Source organism: Parus major, chromosome 1A, assembly GCF_001522545.3.
Source record: "Parus major isolate Abel chromosome 1A, Parus_major1.1, whole genome shotgun sequence".
Classification (NCBI taxonomy): domain Eukaryota; kingdom Metazoa; phylum Chordata; class Aves; order Passeriformes; family Paridae; genus Parus; species Parus major.
This window is the reverse complement of record NC_031773.1, coordinates 46,488,077-46,515,020: the sequence shown is the minus strand read 5'-3', so window position 1 is coordinate 46,515,020 and position 26,944 is coordinate 46,488,077. Positions and strand designations below refer to the sequence as shown.

General features: G+C 39.8%; 1 protein-coding gene across 1 annotated transcript in view; it reads left to right on the top strand.

Annotated features, from left to right (window-relative positions):
* The first annotated feature begins 2,515 nt into the window (after nucleotides 1-2,515).
* Nucleotides 2,516-26,944, top strand: part of PLBD1 (phospholipase B domain containing 1) — a 37,884-nt gene continuing 13,455 nt past the window's right edge. Inside the window, exons 1-6 of the mRNA XM_015627146.3 lie at nucleotides 2,516-2,627; nucleotides 9,213-9,432; nucleotides 15,848-15,931; nucleotides 17,820-17,958; nucleotides 23,497-23,661; nucleotides 24,846-24,990. Coding sequence (XP_015482632.1) covers nucleotides 2,549-2,627; nucleotides 9,213-9,432; nucleotides 15,848-15,931; nucleotides 17,820-17,958; nucleotides 23,497-23,661; nucleotides 24,846-24,990 — 832 coding nt within the window. The 5' untranslated portion in view covers nucleotides 2,516-2,548. The remainder of the gene's footprint in view (nucleotides 2,628-9,212; nucleotides 9,433-15,847; nucleotides 15,932-17,819; nucleotides 17,959-23,496; nucleotides 23,662-24,845; nucleotides 24,991-26,944) is intronic.

Here is a 26,944-nt window from a genome sequence, read left to right as displayed (position 1 = left end):
AGAAATATTTGGTGTAATATATTTGAAAATATAATTAAATATATGTGTAAAACCTGGATATATTGCTATTTTGTTTCTTCTGCTGTTTTCCTCTATGTTTCACATGTTTTCTTTAATCAAGCTGACTTTGTTCAAGAGACAACACTTCTGTTATTTATATTGGGAACTTATTCCAGAAGTATGGTTTCTAAAGTTTCTAAAGAATCTCCTGGGCCTGAAAAATGAAACTGTCATTCTTGCAAAACAAGACACTTTCATATCTTTTCACCACTTCTGCTTCTGCCCACAAACCTGAAGTGAAACAGAAATTAAGGAAATAAAATTATCTGGACTTCTTAACCTCAGACCTTTTCAATTCAACTTTTGGATGCAGTTTTACAGTCAAGCAGGTTTTACTCAGATGACTCGTTCTTCAGCTGACACCATGGCACTGATATTAATACACAGCTTTAAAAAGCAACAAAAGCACAAGGGCCGCATGTTAAAGGAAATGAGCATTCACATGAAGAAATAACATCTAGTGAGTGAATAACATCTGCTTTTGCAAGGGCCTTTTATCCACTGTTAGCTTTCAACACAGAAGTACTTCCACCGTTGTCAAATATTGGTCAGTATCCAAACAATAAAATTGGTGCAAAATTATTATTTTATAGTTTTGAACAGTGTTTTTTCCCAACTAAATGACATAAAAATAATTAAAAGAGAGCAATCCAATTGCTTCTGTTTTTTTCTTTTTAAGAGAAGCTGGCTTTGTAAAAAAACACACACACACACACATATCAAAAGAACAATGTAGATGTAAATAGAACACTGAAGTGAAAAGATTACTGGAAAAATTAAATAACGAGGTTCTGTTTGGCTTATACTCTTACCTAATAAATGTAAATTCCTACATTCAGGAACATGATACAGACAAATAACACCTTTGTGTATAAAATAAGCTGTATGTACCAAATAGCCACAGCTTTCACATTAAATATAACCAATCTGAAACTCAAACTGGCATTAATACCATACCATCCTCTGTCTGTGTCCTAATGGAAACATTCATTTAGGCGAGGATAGAAAAAAACAAACAACCCTGATGTGCTCAAACTGGTATGTATTAAAAAGCATATATGTACAATAAAATTATAAAGTCTGCTATTTTCTATCTCACGGTGCCAATCAACAAGCTTTGTCTCCAGGTCTTTGTTCTTGGGTGTGACTGCTGCACTGCTGGGCTATTCTGGTTGCTGTACCTGAAGCACTCAGCAAGTGTAGTTGGTTGTAATGCAGTGACAAGTGCTGGACTCACCAAGCCTGAAGACCACCACTATGATCACCCCAATCAGAACTGTTCTGGTCTCTGAAGTGATGCAAGTGACCTAACTTACCTTTTTAAAGAAGAGTTTTGTGGGTTCCATCCTTGACACCGCTGAGATACAAATTATTTTAGAGCACATGCCTGCTGACACTGATTGATAAAATTACTTTAAGCAGTGTTTAGTTTTCAGCAGCCTTTCTCTTTACAGTGCTCTTCAGATAATAAATTCTGTATTGTTTTTTGAAGAGAAACGGTTACCTTAGCAATGAGTTGATGGACCAATCTTCTGGTAGATTTCTTTTTCACATGGTTCTGTCCATGCATGTATCTGTTACCTACATATCGCAATAAAATCAACTTTGAGTACTCTAAAAAAATCCTGGTTTCTAGTTTGGATGTCTGATTTTTCCTCCTCTCTAAGTGAAAAGTAGCCCATCACAAATCAGCGGTAGGTATGGAAGGATCCCTGCAGCCTGGAGATACAGTGTTCTTACCCTGGGCTTGGGGCCAGGGCCTGAACTGGCTGGCATGTGACCTTGTTATATGAGGTTATTACAGGCACGGGTATCAAGTTTAAACTGTCTCAAACAATTACTGAAACACGAAGTCCAAATAATGGCCCTTTTTGGATAGGCAGAAAATCCAGCACTGGGTGAGACAAAAACACAGTGCCTCAAAATGGTCTGAATCACGAGTGCAAAGGAAAACCCCATATCTCTTATCTGTAAACCCTAGGAAAAGTTCTGCCCCTCATTTCTTCTGCTAGGACACACACAACAGTTGCTGCTCCCAACAGGGCTGAAAGTTGCCCTTCCTGTGATGCAAAACACGTAGTTTGACAAGGCATCGCCAAACTCTTCTGTCTTTTCTGAGGCCTTTCTTGGTAAACTTTCGCCGCTTTTAGGCTAGTCACCCTCGGGAAGAACAGGCACCTGCCTGGGGACCCGCCTTCACTACCCTGCGAGGCCGGAGCTCGGCCAGGAGTGAGTCTCACCCCTCAGCCAGGCCTTGGGGTCTCCACAGCGGTACCGGGACAGGAAAGATGCCGCCGCTCCCGGGGCACATCCCGGCGGCCGGTGCGGGGAGCAACCGTCCCCGGCAGGGCCACCTCCAGCACGGGCCGCCGCGGCCGGGGCGGGCACCGGAGGAGGCGGGGGCAGCGGGAGACCTGCCCTGAACGAGGGAACTTCTTAAAGTCCCGCCGCCTCCCGGCGCTCGGAGGAGGCGCGGGGGAGCAGCGGCATGGTCCGGGCGGGTGGCGGCGTGTGCCGCTGCTGCTGGGCGCTCGTCCTCCTGTGGGCGGCGGCGGGCGGCCGCGCAGGTGAGGCGAGCGGGGGCGCGGGGGGCGGCCGGCCAAAGCCCCCTCGCTGTGGTGAGCGGGACGAAGGGAGGTGCCGGGGCTGCCCCGCGAGTGCCCCCAGCCCCGGTGTTGTCAGGCGGTCGGGAGGGGTAGCTCGGCCCGGGCTGGGCTGCGGCGGAGGCAGCGCGGCTCTCCTGCTGCCTCTGGCAGCCGCGTCTCCGGCCCGTGCTGCCTGGGACGCGGGTGCGAGGCCGCCGGGCCCCCGCTCCGCACGGCGGGCCCCCGCAGGCCGGGCTGGCTCTGCCCCCCTCAGGGGCTGCTCCGGGTGCACCTCGTGCCCCGGCGGCCGGGCCGGCGCGGCCGTGCCTCGTGGGTGTTCTGTGCCGGCGCTTTCTAAACATCCTCCCAGTTCCCAGAAGGGGCGCGGGGAATCAAAGCGAGGATTCAACAGGTGGGAAATTGCCTCGAGCTCCCAGCCGACCTGGTTTTCAATGTCATATGCAGGCACGGGAATCGTTCAGGATGAAGACTTCGTTGTGGTGCTGTGGCCTACAGCATGCTGCAACTTGTGACTAACAGAGTTTTAGTGCTACCTTGTGGTTATAGGTCACGGTCTGTGTTCCAGAACTCATGCAGAATCCCAGAATAGTTTGAGTTGGAAGGGACCTTAAGGATCATCTTGTTCCAACCATGCTGCCTTGGGCAGGGACACAGTATCTCGCTCTTGTTCTGCTTTCAATAAATTCTGAAGGTTTTAAGGGCTGGATTTGATGCTTATCTTCCAGGAATTTTCTAGTTAATGTATTAAGTCCCACAAACCAAGGAGAAGTTCACATAACAGTTGTTTCAGTGTGTGCAAAATGTTATGACCATTTAATTTTGTGGGAAGTCCTGTCTCATCTCGCAGACATGTTTGTAAAACTTTACCTGAATTGGCAGAAACTTCAGTTAGGAGGATGGAAGGAAGGATCAGCTGTGAATTATCTAGAGGAAATGAAAGGAAGTTTAGGGTAAGCGCTAGTTTCACCTAATGCCCAGCCGATTTCTAGCGTCATAATTGAATTACTGGTAGAAAACTAAAAAAGAGAAAATAGAAATGCCTTTAGGCTATTTAATAGACTAAATGGCTTTCAACATTGTGAATTGCGTAGATTCCTTTTTTTTTTTTTTTAATTGGTTCATTGTTCTTTAGCATTTTGAATGCCTTGAAGATTATTCATCATACACTTTGGAAAATGTTTCTAGAGAATGTTCTTTAATATGACTTAAATTGAAGTGCTCTAAGATTAGTGAAGCTATTTGCTGAATGGTTATTTTCGTTTCCTCAGGGTGACCTATACTAGGTACCTATAGCTGTTTTGGCAAATTTTCTGCATTTGGTAAGCTTAACTAATAAGTATCTTTGTGAACATGAAAACCATACAAGACTGAAACTCTTAATTGATAGGTCACATTTGAATATTGCTTTTCACTGATGTAAGCACAAATCAGGGAATTAGGCTGCAAAGAATGACAGGCCTGTTGGAAGGAAATTGAAAAATTACTTAGACCTGAAATACATGAGGAAATGGGATTAATTAAGGTGAGTAGACTAGCAAATGCAAATAGCTTACATTCAGGCAGATGAAGAAAGCATTTACTCCTTTATTTGAAAATTACTGGGATTTGTGTTAATTTCTTGTGTGGTTTAAGCTAATCTCTAAAGAAGACCTGAAATACTAATGTTTTGTAATAGATTCCAATCATAATTGTATATTGAAATCTCCTTTGTTCTTTAGAGTTATACAGCCTTTTAAAAATAGTTAAAAGGAGGCTTCTAAAAAAATAAACACATGGATAGGCAGGATCAGAGGAGTGCCACTAAGATGATCAGAGGGATGGAGCACCTCTCTGACAAAGATAGACTGAGGGAGCTGGGATTGTCCAGCCTGGAAAAGAAAAGGCTCTGGAGAGACCTCACTGCAGCCTTCCAGTACCTGGAGGGGGATTATGAAAAGGAGGAAGATGGACTTTTTATATGGGCATGTAGTGACAGGACAAGGGGCAGTGGTTTTAGACTGAGAGAGGGCAGGCTGAGATTAGATACAGGAAGAAATTCTTTGCTGTGAGGGTGGTGAGGCACTGGCACAGATTGCCCAGAGAAACTGTGGGTGTCCCATCCCTGGGAATGCTCAAGGTCAGGTTGGATGGGGCCCTGAGCAACCTGGACTAGTGAAAGGTAACCCTGCCTATTGCATGGAGGTTGGGACTAGGTGATTTTTAAGGTCACTTCCTTAGCTTAGACCAAACCTTAGATTCTATAAAACTTTTATGGAAAAATAGGTCAAGCTCTTTCAAATTACAAAATTGAACAGAAACACCCTTATTATGGTTGACCTGAAATACTTAAATGCTACACTGTGATAATACAATCTTTACTACTGAATATTAATTGTAGGGCAGGGTATACTGAAATCAAATGTGCCTTTTTGGTCTAGATTTTTTTTTTTGTATTTTGAAGTGATGTAAATCTAGTTTTCAGTGAAACAGGAGAGTGATATCTTTCCTATTTAGTGGAAAGTTTATAGGCAGAATCTGTGAAGTACATCTCTGCAAAAAAATAGCTTCACATTTGGAAAACCACAGATAAAAATTAATAGTTAAATTAGTAAAATTAGTAGTTAAGGAAACCAGTAGTTTCAATATTAGTAGGAAATGCTCACAGTTGTTAATTTAGCTTTAACTGGTGTTCCATTGCTTGTGAGTTGGCTTGTTTGTCAGACTATGGAAAAATAAGATTACTATTTCTCATCCCCAGACCTTGTAGTTCTTTCATCTGCAAGGAAAAGAGTTCTACTCATTACTCTAATTATAAAGTCCAGTAACCTAACTTGATACGTATATGTTTTAAAAATGATTTGTAGCTGGGAAACCATAAGGAAAAGTAGCTGTTGGATACTGCCAAATAAATTTTACTGGTGTTCTTAAGGCACGTCAGCTATTATGTTATTTTTACATTTATACATAATATACATGTTTTTGTAGGTCTAATTTATTTAATAAATATTAGTAATAGTGTTCTTGTTAGATTGTCTTGGGCCATCTCCGTACTATTTTTCTTACATTTTTCATCTTTTCTGTCAGTTCTGTTCTTTCATTGCAAATTACTGCTATTCCCTCATGTCTTCTTTAGCACCTGCTTTCCTCATGTTTCATCTCCTGTCAGTCCTCCATCCTGGTATTTCCTTTAATTGCTTGTTTCATATTCTAATGCACACGTATATATTTCTACTCTCCCATTGCTACCAGGTAAAAGCCAGTGTTCAGTTTTAACATAACTTTTGAGATACCTGTACTGAGCCCAAAAGGGAGAGAACAGATTCGGTGTTTCAGCTTAACACCCAAAGGGATCACTACCACCTCCTATTCCAGGCTGAAATATGTTAATTTTTTCCATTAGTTAGGGAATAATTTTGACAAAAAGAAGATATTTCTCACTTGCTGTAGAAATTCCATCACTTTCGCAGCTATAGTTCCTGGATCTATCTTTAGCAGAGGGATTGATGTATCTTTAAAAGCAGGCAGCTTGGAGGAGGGTTCCTCCCAATCTCTATGGTCTGCAGAAAGGAGAAGAAACTCTTTTTTTCCAGGCTTGTTCTGTCATTGCACTTCTGCACGTCTCTCCACCACAAACACCAGCGGGGTGGGAAAACTCTGCAGTGCTGATGCTGTGCAGCTCTCCTGGCTGGCTCCTGGTGGGGAAGGGTGATCCCACTGCATGCTGTATCCCCTGGGATTTTGAGTCATTCATTGCAGGAGATAGTGTGTGCTGTGGTGTATTACTGAGGCTATGCTAAGCAGCACTGTGGTGGAGTAGTTAGAGATGATCACAGTCTTTGACTTATCAGAGTCCTAGTAGGCTGAAAACCTGGAAGTCTTAACTTTGATGATGAAAGGATGATTTGTAGGTTCATGGAGACATTGCAGTTGTTTTATATTGACCAATATGACTGCTGGGATAAGAGGTGCTAGGGTCCCTGCCTCACCCTTCAAAAATAAATGTAAAAATGCCAGTATTATTCAATAGGAAGGCTCCTGTTTTTTTTTCAGAACTCAAACAGGATTGATTGAAAATGTGCATGTGCTTCTTGTATATCTAACTCTGTGTTATGCTTCTGGATGGTTTTCTTGGCAAAGGTAGTCCTGCTCATTTAGATGAACACAGAATAAAATTGTAACAGATTAGGTGGTATGAAATGTTTTGATTATACTGTAGTGTAGACAGGTTTATAAGCTTGTAGTTTTAACTCCAGCTGCAAGGTGAAATGAGATGATGAGTCAATCAAAAGGAAAAGCAGTAATGGGAAATAGTGTTTTTCTGCATAGTTGTTAAACTATAACAGCTACCTTGATGCTATTTCTTTAAAGGCCTCTCAAGGTTTGTTGCAAATTATCCTGTAATTTAATGTTTCCCCTTCCTTTCCATCTTCTTTGAGTCCTGGTTTTCTTCAGATTAAATTTGTCAGGTATGGAAGCTGGGCTAGGGCAAATTTGGGGTAATTAAAAAGTTAGTTCTGACTTTTGAAAATAGCTCTGCATGTTCATGCTCTGGCAGAACATAAAACAAAGAAACCCAGCCTGCTGTGTAAGAGTATCTGTGTCAGATTGGCCTGTCTGGCTTTGGTATCAGCTTTCTTTTCCAAAGGAAAGCTATTTTGCTTTAGGCAGACAGTTTCTGTATAGGTATAATAGGTATTCTTACATACCTATTTCATTTGCAGGCGCTAATAGCAATACCCAGCTTCCCTGGTTCCTCTTGACTTCTAGCCACCTCTCCACAGCCTTCTGAAGAGATGGAAAGATGGTCATGGGTTGCCTTACTTTGTTTTTTCTCTTTTTATCTGTTCCTCAACATCTTTGTTTACTGTGCAAGTAGTCTCTCCTCTGCCCTGCAGTGGGCTTCTTGGTTGGAATTAGTCCACGTGTTTACTGCTGAACAGGTGAGTTGTGTTCTGCTCTGACCCCTTGCATTACCCCCTCACAGAACTTCCTTTTCCCTGACTTTTTTGGTATGTAAGCTTTAGCTTTGTAAGGTGGTCTTTGGCTTTTATCAGTGATGGCCCTTATCAGCCTGCTCTTCTGTTTATGGATTTTTCAGTCTGACCGATTCCCATGTTTACTTTTAACCTAAAGTAGAAATTACTGCTTCTGTTACTAGAGGGTAATTAGGCAGACAACAGAAGACTAAGCTCATAGCTGTTTGAAGACTGCTTGAAAGTCTGTAGTGTCTATCCTTTAAATAGCCTCAGTACCTGGCAGATGAAAAATGTGTTCTTAAACACTGTATTCCAAGTCCTGAAATTACTTCATCTCTAAACAGACTCATGTAACAACTTCTTTTCATAGAATGTGGAAAAAGCAAAGTTCTTTCACTACTAAAGTTCTGGTTATGCCAATGACTTTTCTGTTCCCATGAGAAGTGTCTCTAGTACATCATGAAGACTGACCTGGTGTACAGTGGTACAAATCCTAGCTGGAGGCTGGCAGCAAGTGGTCTATGCCACTGGTTGGTACTGGTCAGCGTCTTCCCTGATGACTTTGGTGATGGGGCATAGTGTGCCCTCAACAAGTTTACTGTTGGTGTGCCAGAGGGCTGTGCAGCCATTCAGAAGGGCTGTTTATGCATTTATCCCTTAAAACTTTTCAAATAATTCTGGGATCTCTGACATAGGTTTTTTTTAACTCTTCTAATAGGGATGTAGTAGTGATTTGATCAGTCATGCATAGAGAGCAGATGTAATCACAGCCCATCTTAGGGAGGATTCAGTTATAATAGTAGGGTATGGGACTTTTTTGATTTTGTTGTTACTTGTTTGGGGGCTTGATTTGTGGTTGGTTTTTTTTTCAGAAAGCAGTTTACTTTGCTCTTTGTTCTTTAGCTTTGCAGGATTAAAACAAAGTAATCAAGAATGTTTCTTAAAGCAGCAGTCCAAATGGAACCTGGGAAGTCTAATGCCCTTCCTTCCTGTTCGTATCATGCTTGGGATCAGTTCTATTTCAGATGGATGACAGACATTGTGTACCTTGTAAAGGACTGCATACCTGCTGGGCTTTGTCATTAAGCTTGTGATCCACTGAATCCTAGTGCTTCTGTTATGTCACCTCAGGGACTGGTTCCTCAGATGGTCAGTGTAGAAAGCTTTTGCAAGTTTTTGAATCTTTAGATGGAAAATGAAGTCAACAGAAGCTTATAATGCTTTGCAGTTAAGGCATGCTGTCTTCTAAAGTTGCTTTCAGTAAGATTTGTATAGATTGTCTTCTGGGCCAGGTAAGAAAATACTTTTCAGAGTTTTATGTCAATGCTCTGCTATGCTGGAGCCGGGCACTGAAAGAGTTGTAGATAACTTCCAGAAGAATAACATGAGAATGTGTAGTAGCTGTGAGCTTTTGTAAAACTCCAGTTAGTCCTCATGCCCTTTTTCAGTACATTAGCTTTAGTGTTGATCTCTATAAGCCTATGGAAAGCTATAAAATTAACTTTTAAATTGCCAAAATACTGTCTTGACATTTCAGTACTGCATAGGAAACACCTACTTATGTTTCCCTTATCTCCTTTCTTCACCACAGAACTCCGCTATGCAACTGTGTACTGGAATAGAGCCGAAAAAATACTCCAGGTCAGGAATACGCTGGATAGGAGTGGAGATGCTTATGGCTTCTACAACAACAGTCTACAGACAACAGGCTGGGGAGTCCTGGAGATCAGAGCAGGCTATGGCACTCAGACCTTAAGCAATGAAGATATTATGTATGTTGCTGGCTTCTTGGAAGGCTATCTCACAGCTCCGTAAGTACCTCAGGAAACAGCTCAGTTCATGACACATTCCAGTGTATTTCTGTACTTGTGAGATTTTTTTGTTTGCTTTCAATGCCCTAAATTCCTTTCCATTTAAACTAATGATACATTTTACAGCTGAGTGCTGTTCTTTTAATTACTAGCAGGTACAAAGTATAGCTTCTTCATTATCAGGATGTGCCTTCTCCTTCTCATTCTGCAGGATCTCCCAACACCTTGGTGAGATAGATGGGTACCGTATCTGTATTATTGGTTAAGTAATGTAATCACAAAATAACAGAAGTGTAAGGAAGTGCATAAGGAGTAGCAAAAAGTCATTATTTTGCCAGCCTGTAGTTAGATCAGGCAGTTGAGAGCAGATCATGCAGGGAGAAATGTTGCTAGCAAGGTTCTGCAGGGCTTCCTTAAGGACGTTTTTCAGCAAGTACTGTCAAGAAACTACCGGGGAGCAGATACTGAAACTTCACAGCATGAGGAGCTGTGTTGGCCAACTTAAAAAAAATAATGAAATATACACTGTAGGCCTGAAGGCAGACTGGGGTGTGTCTAGAAGGGTTAGTGTTCTCCTGAAACCCCTGTGGGACTTAGCCTTTCCCACAGTGCACATCTATGAAAAGTGACAGAATCTTATACTTGTCACAAATCCAGAGGAGGGTTTTTTTCTAAAATAAAACAAACAGAAAAATCCATAACCCCAAACAATAGCCAATGAAAAAAATTAACCATACTTTGTTCTTTCCTAAGAACAAAGGCTAAGTTGGAAGACAGAATGACACTATGAAATACTCACTGATAGCAGATGGTGGTGCTAAGTTGATGATCTTAAGGGTCTTTCCCAGTCTAAGAGATTCCATGATTCTCTATAGCTGGTGATACAGCTAAGAACGTGATGCGTGAGTTGTTGTTGAACAAGCTCCATCTTTTGCTCTATCAACACAGTCACAGGAAAAGAAAAATTCCAAAATTCTGATGCTGGGACATAGCTGGGAGAAGTTTGTGATGCTACTGTGGCTTGACTTTTTGGCTTCACCAACTTTGCTTCCAGAGCACTGAAGTAAATACCCAGAGGCACTGTCACACAAGCCAGCAAGGGCAGGTTGTGTGTTGAACATTTGTCAGATACGACTGCTGGACCAGATTATATTAATTTAATTAGTAATATATTTTAAGATCAGTTAATATTTATGGATAGCTCTCTGAGCATATGATAATGTGACTCACTAGTAGGTTTTGCTGGTGAGGCACCTAGGTCTCTGGAATTGTATAAAGGAAGTTCAATAAAGTAATATTTGTCAATAACAAAACACTTCTGAGAGAGTGAAGGAGTCCTAAAGTTCATAGTACACAACCTGTACTCCAGACAGGAAAGGCAATTAAGTTCATGAGAGATCATTGTTGGATTATTTGGTATGAGCAGTTACTGCCTTGCACTATTTGGTCAGTTTATGACCAAATAGGTCAGTTTGATCTATCCCTGAATCCGGGGAGTGCTAGCATTACATTTAGAATATTGCTTAAATTGGATATTGTTCAACGTTTTTTTTTTTCTAAGGCTTTACCTAGGTGTGTTAATCAATAGGTGATTAAGCTTAAGTTTTGTCATGCTTCAGGTAGCTCAGTCCACGCTAAGCTCAATTAGATGGCAAGTAGTGCTGTAGTAGTAACAACTCACACCCTGTTCCTCTTCTGCTTCCGCAGAAGATTTGTGTCTTCGTAAGTTTAAAACAAACTCAAGTATGTGTCTGTTCCTTTTAATGTGGTTTCAATGTGAAACAGTCTCTGCAGGGATTTATCTGATGTCTTATTCTACGCTAAGTTTTAGAGGAAGGAGGTTTCCTCCCTTTTGCTTTTTTCCCTGTGTGTTAAGTGAAGATTCACAGAAGTGAAGTTATCAAAGTTATTCTGTGCAAGGCTTTTGATTTGTGCAGGTCATGTGCTTACTGAGGTTGGTTCCTAGCCTGGCTGCTGTTACTCTAGGGCTAACAGCTCCAGCACTGAGTGGTCCTTTGTAAAGAAGTGGATAGAGCAGAACTAGTAATGAACAGAAGTGAAGCTGAGGGCTTGTATTAATGTGGAAAAGTACGGCTTGGAAAAGTACGGCTTGAGACTCAGGCTTTTAAGTTAAATGGGGAATTCAGCTGTTTGAAAGGAAACTAGATGCTAGAGTGGGTTAAGATGCAAAACGAAAAGCAGCCAAACTAAAACCAAGAGCAGCTGTCTTATCTGAGGAGACGTTTTGAGAAAATCCACTGAGAAATCCCCTGACAAGTGCAAAATCTGAAAATGCTTGCTGTTAATAAAATGAATATCAAATGTTATACATAATGAGTTTAATTTTTTTGGCTATTTTTTGGTCCCATTGTCCATCTGTAACTGCAGTGCAAGCATATTTCTCACTGGGTGTTACAAACAAGTTTTTTTCTGTCAGGTTGTGTAAAGCTATTTTGGATAAAGAAGGCTTCTCCAGAAGCTAAGAGTACCTTTTGAAAATGTTTTGGGTAAGGAGCAGAGATGGAATAGCAATGTACTCTCTTGACCCTTGATAACACAGAGAACCTATTACTTCAGGTTTTAGCTGCATGACCTTGGTGGGTTTTTATTATTTGGCAAACTGCAACAAATGAATCCTTTTATAGACTGTGTTTGCAATTTCCTAAATTGCAGAAGTGAGAACTCCTTAAGTCTGAAGATGTTAAAATTGCACTCAGAACTCCATTTCTCCTTCATCTTGCCTAGAAATTTAGAGAATCCTAATTAACATGCAGGTAGATGTTCCATCTATGGGACAGTTAAACAAGGCTTCTGAAGTAAAACTGGGAAACAGCCTTTCTCAATCAGTAGCTCTATTCGCATCAGACTACCTGGCCCATTTAACCTGTTTTAGGGAAACTCTAGCACCATCACAACTTTACTTAGAGAAGGTGTCTCTAAACACTCTGATTCTACTTTTGCGCACATTGGTGCCCACAGCTCGAGCTTCCCTTTTAAGTTCTTGGTAAGAACAAGGGAGAGTGTAGGTACGTGTTTAGCTTTGGGGAAGGCTTTATTTGCATTGTCAGGCGTGTAGCTGCTGAGTGAAGAGCCATATGTCACATACCTGTACAAGCACCTCAGGTAGTTCAGGCACAGCCTTTCAATACGAAAACATTGGGTGTGCTTGGTAATTGAAGAGCTTTTTAATAGGTGGTTACCTGTAGTCCAAGCAACTCCAAGGTCTCCAGCTGTCTTGCATCCATATGTGGTAAAGACTCCATGAAGCAGACCTAGGGTGGCTCTTTGCAGAAATCCTAGAAGTCCTACTAGGAAGAGCTCTGATGTGATGCATTGATAAGAACGAAATGTTGGGGCCTGAACCCATGTTGAAGCACAGCATCCTGCAGAAGCTGTTGGATGAACCCGAGGTCCAACATGGCAGTGCCTGCAATTTGGAGACTTTCAGGAATTCTCAACTAGCACAGATCTCACATTACTCTTAGGGCATGAAGGAAAGTTTCCAGATGCAGCTAAGTATATGCCTTGCCTATAGTAGGAACCTAAACAGTCTGTAAAATAACCAGATTTTTTAAAAAAATCAAAATACAAAGCATGCTACAACTGTCTTATCTTCGATTACTGGGGAGGAATTAATCTCAGCTCTAACTGCTGAGGTCAGTGGTAGAAAAAGCAATAGTCAGACAATTCTGCCAAGTGATGGCAGAAATGTAAGTCTTCTCTAAAACATGCTTCACCTTTCTAGTGTTGACACCTGATTCAGAGTATGAGAGTATCCATATGTTTTTAAAATGCCTAGGTAGACACTGGATAAATAGAATCTTAGTCTGTAATGTCTGGGGATTCAAACACTTGTTTTTATCCCAAATCGCTCACCTTTCTACGAAGTCCAGTTGTATAATCTAGCCAAGGTACTTGCTCTGGCTTTCTTAGGTATGAATTTCCTTTCCCCATTTCTAACAGAGAAGTGTTAATGAGGCGTGAATTAGTGGCAGAACACGTTTAAATCTGTGATATTATTTTAAACCAGTTCCAACTGGGACATGCCAGGTGCCTAAGATCAGTATTTAAATTTGAAGCAACATTAATTTTACTCTTTCCTCATATAGCCTCAGCTGACCTGAGTCCTGTCATGTTCCTCGCTAATTTGAAGGAGGAGGAGGACTCTGCTTTTCTGGTTTTAGGCTTGGAATTCTTGCCCCAGATTTGCAATTGCCTTGTGATTGGCCTTAGATGTAGTTTCAAAGCCTTACTGTAGTGATCCAATTTAATTCTGAGAATAATGCCCTTACAAAACACACAAGCTATGCATATAGAAGCTTTGTTAAAGCAAAAAAAGCTGAAGAGAGCAACAGGGGAAAAATTCTTGATAACATAGGCATTAAAAAGAAAATCAATTCCAGGAATTGTCTGTCCTCTGATAGCAAATAGGAGTGAAAGCCATTAAAGAAGCCATGATTCTGACCTAACCCAGTCTCTACATCAGTCATGACAGCTTCAAGATACTGCTGTAAAATCTGCCTTTGAGTGCAAAATAGAGAGTAGAGCTGATGGTTGAGTCTGGAAGCCTGATCATTTGTCCTAACTAGCTTAGGCAGTCGTTAGGCCAGTATCCTAGCTGGATTTTATCTTCCTCATCTGTGTCTAATCCCTAAACGATCATCTGCCAGATGGACCAATTTGTGTTATTTGCTCCTCTTTAATGACATGAGAGCTCTGATTTCTAGAATGGAGTATGTTATGCTCCAGTTCCCTTCCTAAAATTACTTGGGATTTTTAATTGCCAGATTCTCTGAGAATATGCAGGGGTGGAGAATATTGATCTGTTTCTCCAATTTCCTTGCCATCTTCTGAAAGCAGGTTATGATATTTTTTGTAGTCTTGTGTTACATGGGAGTCAAGAAACTCCAGAACTAAAATTGTTGCTGTAGCTGTAGTTTTGTGAAAAATGTAATGGTGCAAAGCTGTTGAATGTTCCCCTCTTGTCCCAGCATCTCCCTTCTACAACCTAATTCAAACTACAAATAAAAACCAATCACATTTTTGCTGGATTAATGTTTTGCCTGAATGTGTGAGACAATTAGATTTGATTGTCAGAATGGTACCAGAGCTGAGATAAGCAGCAGGATCATGCTATCAAGTTCATGCAGTTGTCTGGGAATGGGGCAAGAGACAGAAAGAGGGGAGAAGGTCAGTTTATGATTCTCTAGTCATCAGCACACTGTTCTATAATCTTTGTCTGTATTCTGTAATTATTCCTTGAGGGAAATTGGGAAGAGCATCCCTCCCAGAGAAAGCTGCCCTCATAAGTTTTACTACAGGAATTCTGCCCTGCTGGCATGTGCTTTCCTTGAGGCTGGTATTGTTTCTCAGTGCTGTTTTCCTTCTCTCAGCACTTGGTAGGAGATAAATGTGCTGATAACATTTGTAATTCTATCTCTATCAACTCCAGACCTCAACAAAACAATTCTCTGCTGATGTCTCTCTTTTCTTTTTTTTTTTTTTTTAATTTAATCAGTGATTGAAAAATGTGTTGGTTAAGTTTGACTCACATTAAGAGAAACGTTGAAGTTTTATTTTGGCTTGGATTATACAATTACATTTCAGCTAAAATGGAAGGGTGATTTTAATTCTGGGCTCCTGAGCATTTTTTGACACTTGATTTCATCTTGAAGGACTTCACTTCAAGAAAACAAACAAAAAAGCCCTAACCAACCAAGCAACAAAGCCCTTTCAACTTTTGTTTTTAATAGTTAATGTGGATAAAACAGCTAACTAAATTCAACAACAGAAAAAATCACAAGAACTTTGTTCTCCATAAAGCTGAATCTATTTATGGCTGCCATGAGTGAGAGTTTTTGTGGTAACATGTAGGATCATCTTATATGCATTAAAAATGGAGATAGTTACCTTAAACAGAAAGAAACATGGTTGCTGGCAAATAAAACCTGCTAGACATCATGCTGAAATTCTCTTTTTGAAGAGTGAAATGAACTGAATCAGCAAATTATATTACCTTTGCCTGTGTGGGGTTTTGTTTTTTTTTTTTTTGTTTCCAAATAGAATAGCTCTCCAGAAAACTGTTTTTGTTGTAACTAAAATCATGTGCTAATGCTTTCAAGATGCTTCTGGCCTACAGATATTCAATGAATGTGCAGTTTTGCTATGAAGTACTTAAATTTCATTCTTGCTTCTTTCCATTGTGCAGCAATTTGAACAGGCATTGGCAAAACAATTTATTTTAAGTCATATTTTAACAATCATTTTGTGTTACTTTCGCTGTTTGTCAGGCACTGGAGTGTTTCCTGTGAGTAGGAGAAACTTTGTGGACTGTGTTGCTTGTTTGTTAAGGCATGTTGATTCATGGTAAACAGAAGATGAAAAGGAATAACTCCTGTTACTCTTGTTTTTTCAGGCAAATGTATGACCATGCTGCGAATATGTATCCACAACTAATTAAGACTCCCACCATTCGAAGTGGAGTTCAGAATTTTATGGCGTATGTATTTATTTGCTAAAAATAAATCAGTCAAGACTTGGGATTGGAGGATGACAGAATTTTCAACCTTTTTTTTATTCTTTACCTTATGGGCTTAGGAAAATATATACTTCCTTTTCCTTCTGATTGAATACCATTATTATTATAAAAGAAATTCTAAATATACATGGAGAAGTGCATATACCCTTCCCTAATTATCATTCTTTCAAATGAATGTTAAGAACCATTTGCTGGCAAAGGGTGGGGGAAATGTCAATGAATTCTGAAGGTCATTCTGGTAAAATTCCTTCTTTGAAAAGCTGGTATTTTCAATATTATGCTGAACCGTGGTGTCCTGGCACCTTAATCTTTTAATGTGTATCCTTTCCTTCTTCTGTCAGGTTAGTATTTTATTCTACCACCAGTGTGAATTCTATTCTAATCACAAAAGTTCTGATTCACTTTTCTCTTTAGATGTAAAAATCAAAAATAATTCTGCTTCAATAATGCAGTTAAACTGGTGGCGAAACTACAAGTAGGAGAAGACCCAGGCCATGTACTGGAGAACTCAGCTGTGATTACTAATTATTTTAATCTCCTTAGACTTGTGGTTTTTTCCATTACAAATACTTGTGTGAAATGCTCACTTTTGGGGATTATTTTCTTCCATCTTTGCCTTGTCTTGCCCTTTCCATAATGGGTTGAATATCTGACTGTTATTGGTGTGCATATATGAAGTTGACTGGTTTTAGCTTATCCAAAAAATAGAACACAGTGTCTTAGCGCTCCTTTGCTATCATTTTTCAGCACTGCCGTGCTCCTCCTTGTGAGAAAAATGGGATAGCTGCCGTATCAATGTATATGTGTTTTATCCTAGAATGACAAGCACAGCAGCTGTATTCCCCAAGAAGCATTGTTGGATGAAGGGGGGCAATACTAGGTGGTCTTGTATTGCTTTTCTATTGCCTCTATCCTCAACTCCTGCATCACTGCTTAACTTTATAGCAATTTTGCAATATGGGTTGCTGTGTTGTCTTGGAAGTCGTTAGCCCTAAATCCTCTGACCATATCCCTATTTCCTTGGACATACTTCTTGCATCTTGTTGCTTCTCGAAAGCTAACTCTGGTTGATTTTCTCACCCATATACTGCTGGAAGAGTTTGCTTCCTTTACAGGTTTGTCCTCTCTATTTTGCTACTTTTACATAGGGTTGGATGGATAAATACTGGAGGATGGAATAGGCCAGAATCTGATCCTCATTTCCTGTGGCTCTTTTGTGGCCCTTTGTGCACAGAAAAAGAGAGAATTTGGAGAGATCCTTACAGTGTTGGTGGCTCTTGCCCCAGGGTCTGTTGAGCTTGTGTTCCTTCATGCTTGAAACCTGGATGATTTGGCTCTTGACTGGATCTGGCACAGGGTACAGTTATTTGGTCTCCCACCTGCTACTCAGAGGAGCAGACATGGTTCTCAGGCAACATTTGAGCACCAGCAGCAGAAAGCCTTCGTTGCACTTGAACCTGGGGGAATGAAGGAGGCTCTTCAAATGTCAATCTATTTTTATTCTCAAATAGACATTTGAAAGGGGATGGTTCATCTGACCTATCAAATGCTTGTTTCCCTTTATTGACTAGTTTTGCTATTGCAAAGTCCTCTACAAACATGGAGTCTAACTCCTTCTTTGACACTAAAATCTAATAGAGGCACATGATTGTAGGATATTTTGTTTAAGTCTGAACATTTACACTTGGAGGATGTAATGTTTATATCTGCAGGATTTCCGGAGCATGATTTGCCTCAAATCTTTATTAAGACCTGGACCATCTGGGTCATAATGTATTTGTCCCTTTTCTGCATTATCAAGTATACTCTAAAAATCCCAAGAAAACCCAACCTGTTTGTTCCTCTGCAGGAAACAAGATCAATGGACAAGACAACAAATCAGAAATAATAAGGATGACCCATTTTGGAGGCATGCTGGCTATATTATTGCACAGTTGGATGGTCTGTACATGGGAGCCCTCGAGTGGGCTAAACTACATAAACAAACAGTAAGACTACTGCACATCTTTTTCAGTACCTGGGGTTTGGATGTCAGTGGACAAACATGGGAGAAGGGAATCTGCTTTTTAAAAATAAGAAGCAAAAGTAGGATACTTACTGGCAGGTGCTCATTCTGCGTGCCATTCATGCAAAATCTTCGGCTGTGGCTGTTCAGTGTTGATAATGACTGAGCACTCGGGCCATGTAACCACAGATTCTTCACAAGGGGCTTGGAACTCTGGGGACTGGGTATGGCGATTAGGTTGGGGGTGGCTTTTGTGTCATATCCGTGTGAATGTTGGAAGGACAGCAATTCTAAAGTGCTTGTTGCTGTCACTTTACAATTGTTATTAAGCAAATGACCCTTTAGGTATAAAGAGTACCTGCAACAGTATGAATTAAAGCTTTCATTCTTATTTCCAAGCATTAGATTTCAAATCCTAAAAGCCTTACTATCTTAGACTATGTTTTACTTTGTGAAATGACTTCCTCTTTTCTGTCTTTCGAGTCTCAAAGATACATGTTTACAAAAGATGTGGTCTGTGTTGTGGCAAGTCAGATAGGATAGATTTTGGAGTTTCGTTGGATGGTGGTTTAGTTGGGGTTTTTTTGGGTGTTTTTTCATCATTTGTTGCTCTTTAATTTCAACTGGAATTGTATTCCGGATCATCAGCTTGTATGTAATAGCAGAACTACTTTAACTCCAGTAGAGACATGGCAGTTATAATGCTGTCCTAAAGTCTAATGTCCAATAGTGTGACAATACAATAGTGAGTTTTCAGTCTGAGAGGAAGGACTTGAGTAATTGAAGTTGACCTTCTTACCTAGGTTAATCATACCAAGAATACTGAGAAGTTGGGGGTCCTGAATTGTAAACAATTGCATTTCAGTAAAAATGTGCATCTTTCTTGCATAAAGTCACTCTGACTTTAATGAATGGGGAGCCAGCTCAAATGAAAACAAAAAGTGTTTGTAATAATAATCCATCCTGAGGGACCTGAGTTTGTAGGGGGAAACGCTAGAAACCTTGACTTTCTAGGAGAAGAACACATTCATATCCTTTCATAATGCTGTGTTTGAAGAACCCTCTCAAGCTCATCAGATTTTTTTTTTTTTTTTCTGCTAAAGAATCTTTTAGATTCATGTAGGGGGAAGGGAAAAGTGGTGGTTTGTGTCTGAGTTACTTCTTTGTAATAGGCATGCCCTGCCTGCAAAGTGTGTTCCTTGATGCTTGCTTGTTTAACTATGCATTTCATACTAAAAAGCACTGACCTCTGAAGTGTTTGAATAATTTTTACCCTTTTTTTAGAAATCTCATCAGGATCTCTGTATAAAAATGGTGCATTTAGTGAAAGTTCAGATGTGTGGTTCAGGCTGAAATATTTGTGTCCTCCATTCTTGAATTATATGCAGGAAATAGTTATTTATTTATTTTTTTTTTCCTTTTCAGGAATGTGCTTGGAGCCATTAGTGGGATTTATTTTGATTCTTTTCCATGTCAGTCACAATTTTAGCTTTGGACATTGTCACCTATGTTGAGATGTATATACTTTTATTCAAAGCAAAAATGTTCACTGTGTATGTATTTCTTACTTGAAATGGTGTTGCTATTTTCTCTCTTTGCTGCATCCAGTAAGTTAACATCAGTCCTTACCTTTGAGTACGTTTTGGTCAGCTGCTCTAGGTCCTTGGCTTTTGTTGGCATCAAAATGACACCTGGCAGTTCTGTAAAAGTACAGGAAGTTTATTTTGTTGGATAACATGATACTTTTCAAGTACATTTGAGGGATTAGGCTACCACTGTATGTACATATTTACTGCTGTTAGGATCTCCTTCAGGAAACACAGCTTGAAGGCTGTTGCTCCAAGCTTACATAGGCAATGAAAACAGGTGCAGATGCAAAGCTTCTGGCTAGTATTCTAGCTTTGACACATCAATTTATCTGAGAATCAATTCAGCTTCTGTAAACTGTTGGTGCTTAATAGCCTCAGCTAAACTCACAAACTAACCACAAGAGCAAACACCACTGGTATCTTCCTTATTCCCTGTGATTAAAGAAACCGGCCAGCCAAAGTGCAAATAAAGTCACCTAGCAGTGTTTATTGTCTTTGGATTATCGTAATCAGGAACAAGTTTATCTTTTGATCTCTAGCAGTTCAGTAGTTTGGATTCATGGTGGTATTGACCATAAGAAATATTAAAAATACCTCGTGTGTGGATTGTTGCGTTTTTCTTTTTTCTTTTTTTACCCACACTCAAACAAAACAAAAGAAACCCCCTAAATCCCAACAGAAACCAAGCCAAAACTCAACATGTGACAATCTGTATTTTGTTGCCTGATACTCTGCTTGCTGTTGGGAAAACTATGTGTACTTCTAAATTCAACACATTATTCTGTATATGTAAAGGGCAATTGTTCCCCTTGTCTTAAGCTTAAAATAAGAATAAATACTGTAGAAGAAAGGCTAGAAAGCTTTTCCTCTTAACTCCCAAAACATCAGAGACATGAGAAGGGGAAGAGGAGATGGGTTTCAAGGTTCTTTGGTTTCCCTGCACCATTAATGATCATACATAGTTCTCCTCAAGTTGTTGTCCTGAACACTGAGAAGTTGTTTGGTTGACACAAATTGGTTAAAAGAGATAAAGGGGATGAAGAAAAGGGAACTGTGTTTACAAAGGAAAGCTTGACAAAGCGAATTATAACACTGAGCAGAGTTATATAGGGCTATTTCCTTTTCAGGAGAATGGAAACAAGCTGTTTCATAGCTAATCTGCTTTTAATTTTTTAATTCTGTTTTCTGGTACTATGCATGGTAGTTTGACACCAGAGCCAGATACTTCTTAAGTGAGAGTTAGGTTTTGTGTACACAAGTAACTCTGAGGTATTCTGTTTTTCTGCTCTCCCCTGAAATTCAGACCTGCTTTACTTGAATATTGTAGAACCATTGCATCTGCCACAAGTAACTGAGCTTTACTGCAGAAAGAAAATTTGGGCTTTGAATAGTTTGATAGTAGCACTCGTATATATTTTTATTCTTTGTGAAGGAAATGCTTTGTACTGTATTGTTCTAAACTTTGGGGTTTTACTGCATGGAGTCTGTCTTCCTGAGGACAATTTTAGGTAGCTGCTTCCATTAAGACCTGCATGAAGACAAGGTACATTGTAAACCTATGTATTTTGAATTTGATATTTACAGGTATCATTAAGAGTGATATCAAAATTTGAATACATCTTTATGTTAAAGTGTGACATTATTGCATCTGGTTTAGCAACATTTTATATCCAGTAAACAAACCCAACCCTTTTGTCAAGACAATTTCTGAGGGAGGGGCACTCAAAGGACATAAAGCCTTTTCATCTGCCTAATGCTCTACCAACGCTGTGATTAATCTTGGGCTTGTCTATGCAGGGATATTACTCTTGAATGAGGAGGTGTCAGAGTTTTAAATACTAGAATGACTCCAGGATAGCTCTCTATTTGTACTTCCTTATTTTGTACTCAGAGTGCTCAGGCTTGGAGAAGTTACTGGAAAACAAATGCTATTTTATAACTTGCCTATTTTAATGTCCCATGCAAACAAGCCTTTAGGGCTGGTTCTCTTCTTTCTGCTGCCCCTTTTAAGTTTATTTCTCCCTTCCTTGAATGTAACTCAGTCTCAAATTAATTTTTTTGTTTTGCTGTTCAGGATAGCACCCTGGAGGAGCCACACATTCTAGCAAAAGGACTTTTGATGTGGCTTTACCACCTCTCTGCTTGTCAGTTTCATTCATTCATTCTTCTTCAGGATCTGAATGACATATATAATGAGTTTTTCTGACATTGCTGAAATGTGAAATGAGAGAAGATGATTACAAAAATTGTAATATGCCCTATATCACGCAGTTATGATGCAGTTTTTTAGCTGATGTTAAGAAAGCACAAGAGTGGGAAACTGTTTTTAAAATACTCAGGCAATTCTGACTGATGCTGTAGCAGCATCATTGTAGCTACCTGCAGATACTACAGTGAAAGCAGGTTTTATGAAGGAGAATATGGAGCGGTAGCAAATGGATGCCAAGTACAATTAAAATGTCTTGGGGCTGGCTGAGCAATCTCCTGCAAGCCAGTTTGCTCCCTTCCTGGTGGTACTGTACAGTGATGCCTGTGTGAATCAGACATTGGAAAATGGCTTTCCCTTATTGTGGGTTTTCAGTGCAGCTGGATGGGGAAAAATGGTGCTTCAACAGTGCCAAAACTCTATATGGATTCCAGTGAAATAGAAATTGTGACTGGTTTGTAATTGTTTCATATCTCTGAGTTGCTTTGAACTATCCAAAGACATATCTCTTGATGTTGCTCCCTGTTTGGATCCTTACGGCAAAAACATGATGAACTAAACCAATGTAATGTACGTGAAAGTTTGTTTTGGATTTCTTCCTCAAACTATAGCTGCTGTTGGGGTCTTATGCTACTAATGGTTTTAGCTGTCAGAATGGCTTATTTCTCTTGTGTGTAAGCATTGTGGGAAGGCTTAATTCCTTCCCGTGGGATACATAGACTGGAGTTTACATTATTTCTGGTTTTCCTATTGGTTATTCTTTCTGCCAGAGCAGCAGATGGATAACACAAGAATTCAGCCTTCTGAATAAAAAGCAAATAGATTTGACACTGTTTTGTTTTTCCTTGTCCCCCTTTACTGAGGTTTGTAGAGAGGTCAGCTATATGGGTTTAGTAACAGTGATTTATATCGTAAGTAATGTGTTTCTTTGCTATATGATTATGCGGCATTATAAAATTACTATTCACAGCCCTACAGTGATGTGTGTTCTGGCTTCTTTTCCTTAAGCCTTACCTTAACAAGAGGCATGGTGAAAGCAAGAGCAGGAAAGATTTAGAAAACGGTATTTGGAGGTTGAGGTTAAACCACTATTAAACCACTATCATTTTTGAAGAGGCAAAGTAAGAGGAGGTTCTAAAGAGTGTGTTGCACAACCAGCTGTGTGTAGTTAACCCTGTTAACCCTGGCTAGCTCCAGCCATAAGGAGTTTCCTGAAGCACTTCTAAAGCAGAGTGCCTCTTGAATGACTTTGCTTTTTCAGCTAGTTTGATTGGTTTTGTTAACATTGTTTGCCTTGTTTGTTTCTTCCTCCTCAGACCTGAGGGTGTCTTAAATTGCAGTGCTTATAAAAATCCAAAAGCTCCCAAGAGCATTAGTCTAAGGCTCTTCAAAGACACGTAGATAAACAAAAAAATTAAATTTTACTTTAGTATATCTGTAACAATGTACTGATTGGTATGCTGCTTGCAAACACACACTAAGGTTTCTTGAGTTACAGTTTTTGCCTCAGAAATCATAGCATTGGTAATGCCAGTACAAGGGCCAGATCCTGGAAGTTTCCTCAGTGCCGGATGCCATACTGAGTGTGAGCATCTGGGCCTTGTCAGTAGGCATTTCATAGATCACACAAGAGCTTCCTTTGGGAGCAAAAAACAAATTCTAACTACTGAGGCTGTCTTGATATTTTCCTGTCTCAGTATTTTTTGTCGTCTTCCCCTTTATTCAGCCACTGAGCAACTTTGATGTCCAGTTTCTGAATGCAGTTGGAGACCTGTTGGACCTTATTCCTGCATTATTTGATTATTCTGCGCGGGGTGGACAATGCAATGTGGATGCAGGAGGCCATGGGAGATACCAGTGGGACATGGGACATTGCTCTGCACTGATAAAGGTGAGCACCAGAACTTTTATCTCCAGTGACCGTGTTGATTTGCAGTGCCACGAGTCTGCATTTCTGGAGTCTTCCCTGTTCATGTTGCATGTGCATAAAGAGATTTCTGTTAACGATCAAGATGCATTTATTAAGTTTTCATTTGTGCCTACATAGGATTTTGAGTCCAGTTTTTCTCGCTTGTGTTCAAGGGGGGGAAAGAGGCCAAACCAAAACCACAGAGATGGATGGTGAAAAGCTGCTAGAATTACTAGGGAATGAGGAACTACCAGGGAGAGGAGACTGGTGAGAATAGCTCATTTCACCTAGAGAAGTGAAGTCTGAAAAGGGGTATTGTGAATGGCTGCAAATACACTGGGCAAATAGGCAGGAAATAAAGGAAAAGGATTATTTAAGCTAAGGGACAGTGCTGACTTAAAAACAAATGGGTGCAAGTGGCTGATGTTTTCTGTTAATAGTGATACCTTTGAATGGATTTCCAGTAGGAGTGATGACAGAAAAAAACCCCACGTTTTTAAGATAAGTGACTGATGCATCATGGTGGCAATTACATTTTCCAATTAAAAATATTAAGGAGATTTAATCAGCATTCAGAAAGTCAATGTATCACAGAGAAACAATATTCACCTTAAACTGAGAAACATTAACTGAAGCATTTGCCTGCAGCAAGAGGTTTCTGAGCTAACAACAAATCATAGAACCAGGAAAATATTTTGAAGACATGTACTATCAGTATTTATTTGTTTATTTATTTATTATTTTTTACCTTCTCAAAATTAATTTGCTTGCATTTGCTTTTGTACTTCAAAGTGGATCAGAGGAATTCTCACAGAAACAGCATGTTTTAAATTAATGTTGGCTATGTTTGCAAAGATCTGATCTGAATGTGTGAATAGAACTATTCAAAATGAAACAGGGGGAGAAAAATCATACCATGCAGATATCCCAAGTAACCCCAAGGTGTTTTATTTTGAAAACAACACATGGGCAAGAATTGTTTCTAGAGGTTTCAGAAATTTATTTAGTACATAGCTAAAAGCACAATAATCTGCTTTTTCTTCAACAGTGCAATTAATCAAACTACTTAAAACAAGTTCTCCCAGTTTTTTTCAAGTAAAAAACTTGAAAACTTGCAGAATATCATGAAGTCTGAAGTTATTAATCTTTCTGCTTCTGTTTTCTAGGTTCTGCCTGGATATGAGAATATATATTTTGCCCATTCCAGCTGGTTTACTTATGCAGCTACACTGAGAATATATAAGCATTGGAACTTCAATATAGTTGATCCATACACCAGCACCAGCCGTGTCTCATTCAGCAGTTACCCAGGTAAAGTCAAGAAAACTGAAATAATGTAGGTACTCAATTTGGCATGGACCACCTTGTAGCTGTCTGGCTGTGAAAAGGATGGTAACAGAACAAGCACTGGCTTCAATCTACCTTAAAACTTTTAGCCACCAAGAGAACAAAATGGCAGCTTGAATTTTCCGTCTTGAATGTAACATTGTTGTCATTGTCTTTTGTTGTTGATTAATCATCTTCAGTGCTCTGAATAGTACTGGTTAAATATTTTACCTCTGTGACAAACATGCTGCTTTGAGTTCTGCTTGTGTTGTCTGCAGTCATCTCAAGTGCTGAACTCCTCACCATGCCTGTAGCATTTGCGTGTTTGGTAACAACCATTTTGAGCACTTCTGTTTACCACTGTGACATGACTCTTGCTGTAATGGGATTATTACTGAGTATCAAACACTCACTGTTTGAAAATGTATTGGCTTCTTTGATGTTTGGTTCAGAAGCCTTCTGTTGGTTTGCTGGGTTTTTTTTTCCTTTCACCCCTCATCTTCCTCTCCCAGCTTCTCTATAAGTTGTTGTAGAGGGGAGTATTTTTAATGCTTATTTGGTGTTTTAGTAATATAGCCAGACAAAATATTTAGAATCTTCTTTAGGGAGGATTAGGCCAAATGTTAGAAATCGCCAGCAAGTAATGTTTGAATAGCAAAATATATACTATGTATATACATAGTACATAAAGTGTACAGAATAGCACCAAGAAATAAGAATGTGAAAAACCAAAGCAAATCTATAACTCTTAGAGCTCACATTGCACAAGTTTTTAGAGGCAAAATTTCAAGTTCACAAATACCCAAACAGTCAAGAATCTTCATAAAACATTTCAAATTAAGTATATACCATAGCAGATTATCTCATTCTCATGAAATTTTGTTGGTTGATGATTAAAAATGTGCTTTGTTGAGTTACAGTGCCTTACTGTAAGGGCAAGGGTCCTTCATGGCAGGGGCTCCTGAATCTGTGACTGGGAGAATGTTTTGAAAAGTGGTTGCATTAATTTCACATTGAAAACAGGCCTTTCTCTGTGGGGGTCTGACCTTCCTCAGGGATGCAGTCTTTTCTGACAACTGAGATTTTCAATTTGAGGAGGGGGTAGGGATAGTCTGAATGTCTCCTAGTGCACAGTCTTCCAAAAGCTTAGCTTATCTGCAATTGCCTTGGAGGAGTTTCACTCACTTGTTGCAAGGAATTTTGCCAAGCCTGTGTAATTGGGTTGAAAGCAAAGTTTTCTGAGCTTTATTCATCACGTGGATGTTCATAAGGTTATTCTGGCTCTCATATCTCTCAGCTGAAATATTGATGTTAGCACAACCCTTGAAAAGAATGTGGCTGTTTAGCAGCTGTTGTATGCTGAAGATTCAAAACTGGGGATCAAGATCAGCCACACACAATAATAATTTATTTTATTTTTAGTGGGTGTCTGTGGTGTTGTCTTTTGGTTGTCCCTTTTGTGGGTTCTTTGTATAAGGAAATACAAATATTCTGTTTGCATGAGACTGATAAAGCATTGTGTGTGGCAGGATTGTGGAAAATCAGCTACTGCTTTGCTGAAGTGGTTGGGGTCTGTTCATTGGTATACAAAATCCCAGTGTGCTTCCCTGACAGTGTTGAGGTCTGCAGAGATGGCTTATTTTAAAGCCTCCTATTGCCATGTGTACTCTGACATTGTGATGTGGGAAGCTGTACTTCTACCAATGAAACTGACTGAGAACTGTTGTAAAGCATAGTTCCCATGGCTACAGTGAAGTTTGAGAGGTCTGTGGCATGTGAAGTGTGCTCACTGGCTTCCTGATTGCAGGGTGCTATCACAAGCACTCGCCAACCGTGGCCCATTCAGCAAATTGCATTAGCTGTGGGTGTAGTTCACAGACTTGCAGTTTTCCATGGAATGAGTAAGCAGTGGCCTAGAAATGCTCCAGGGACATCACGT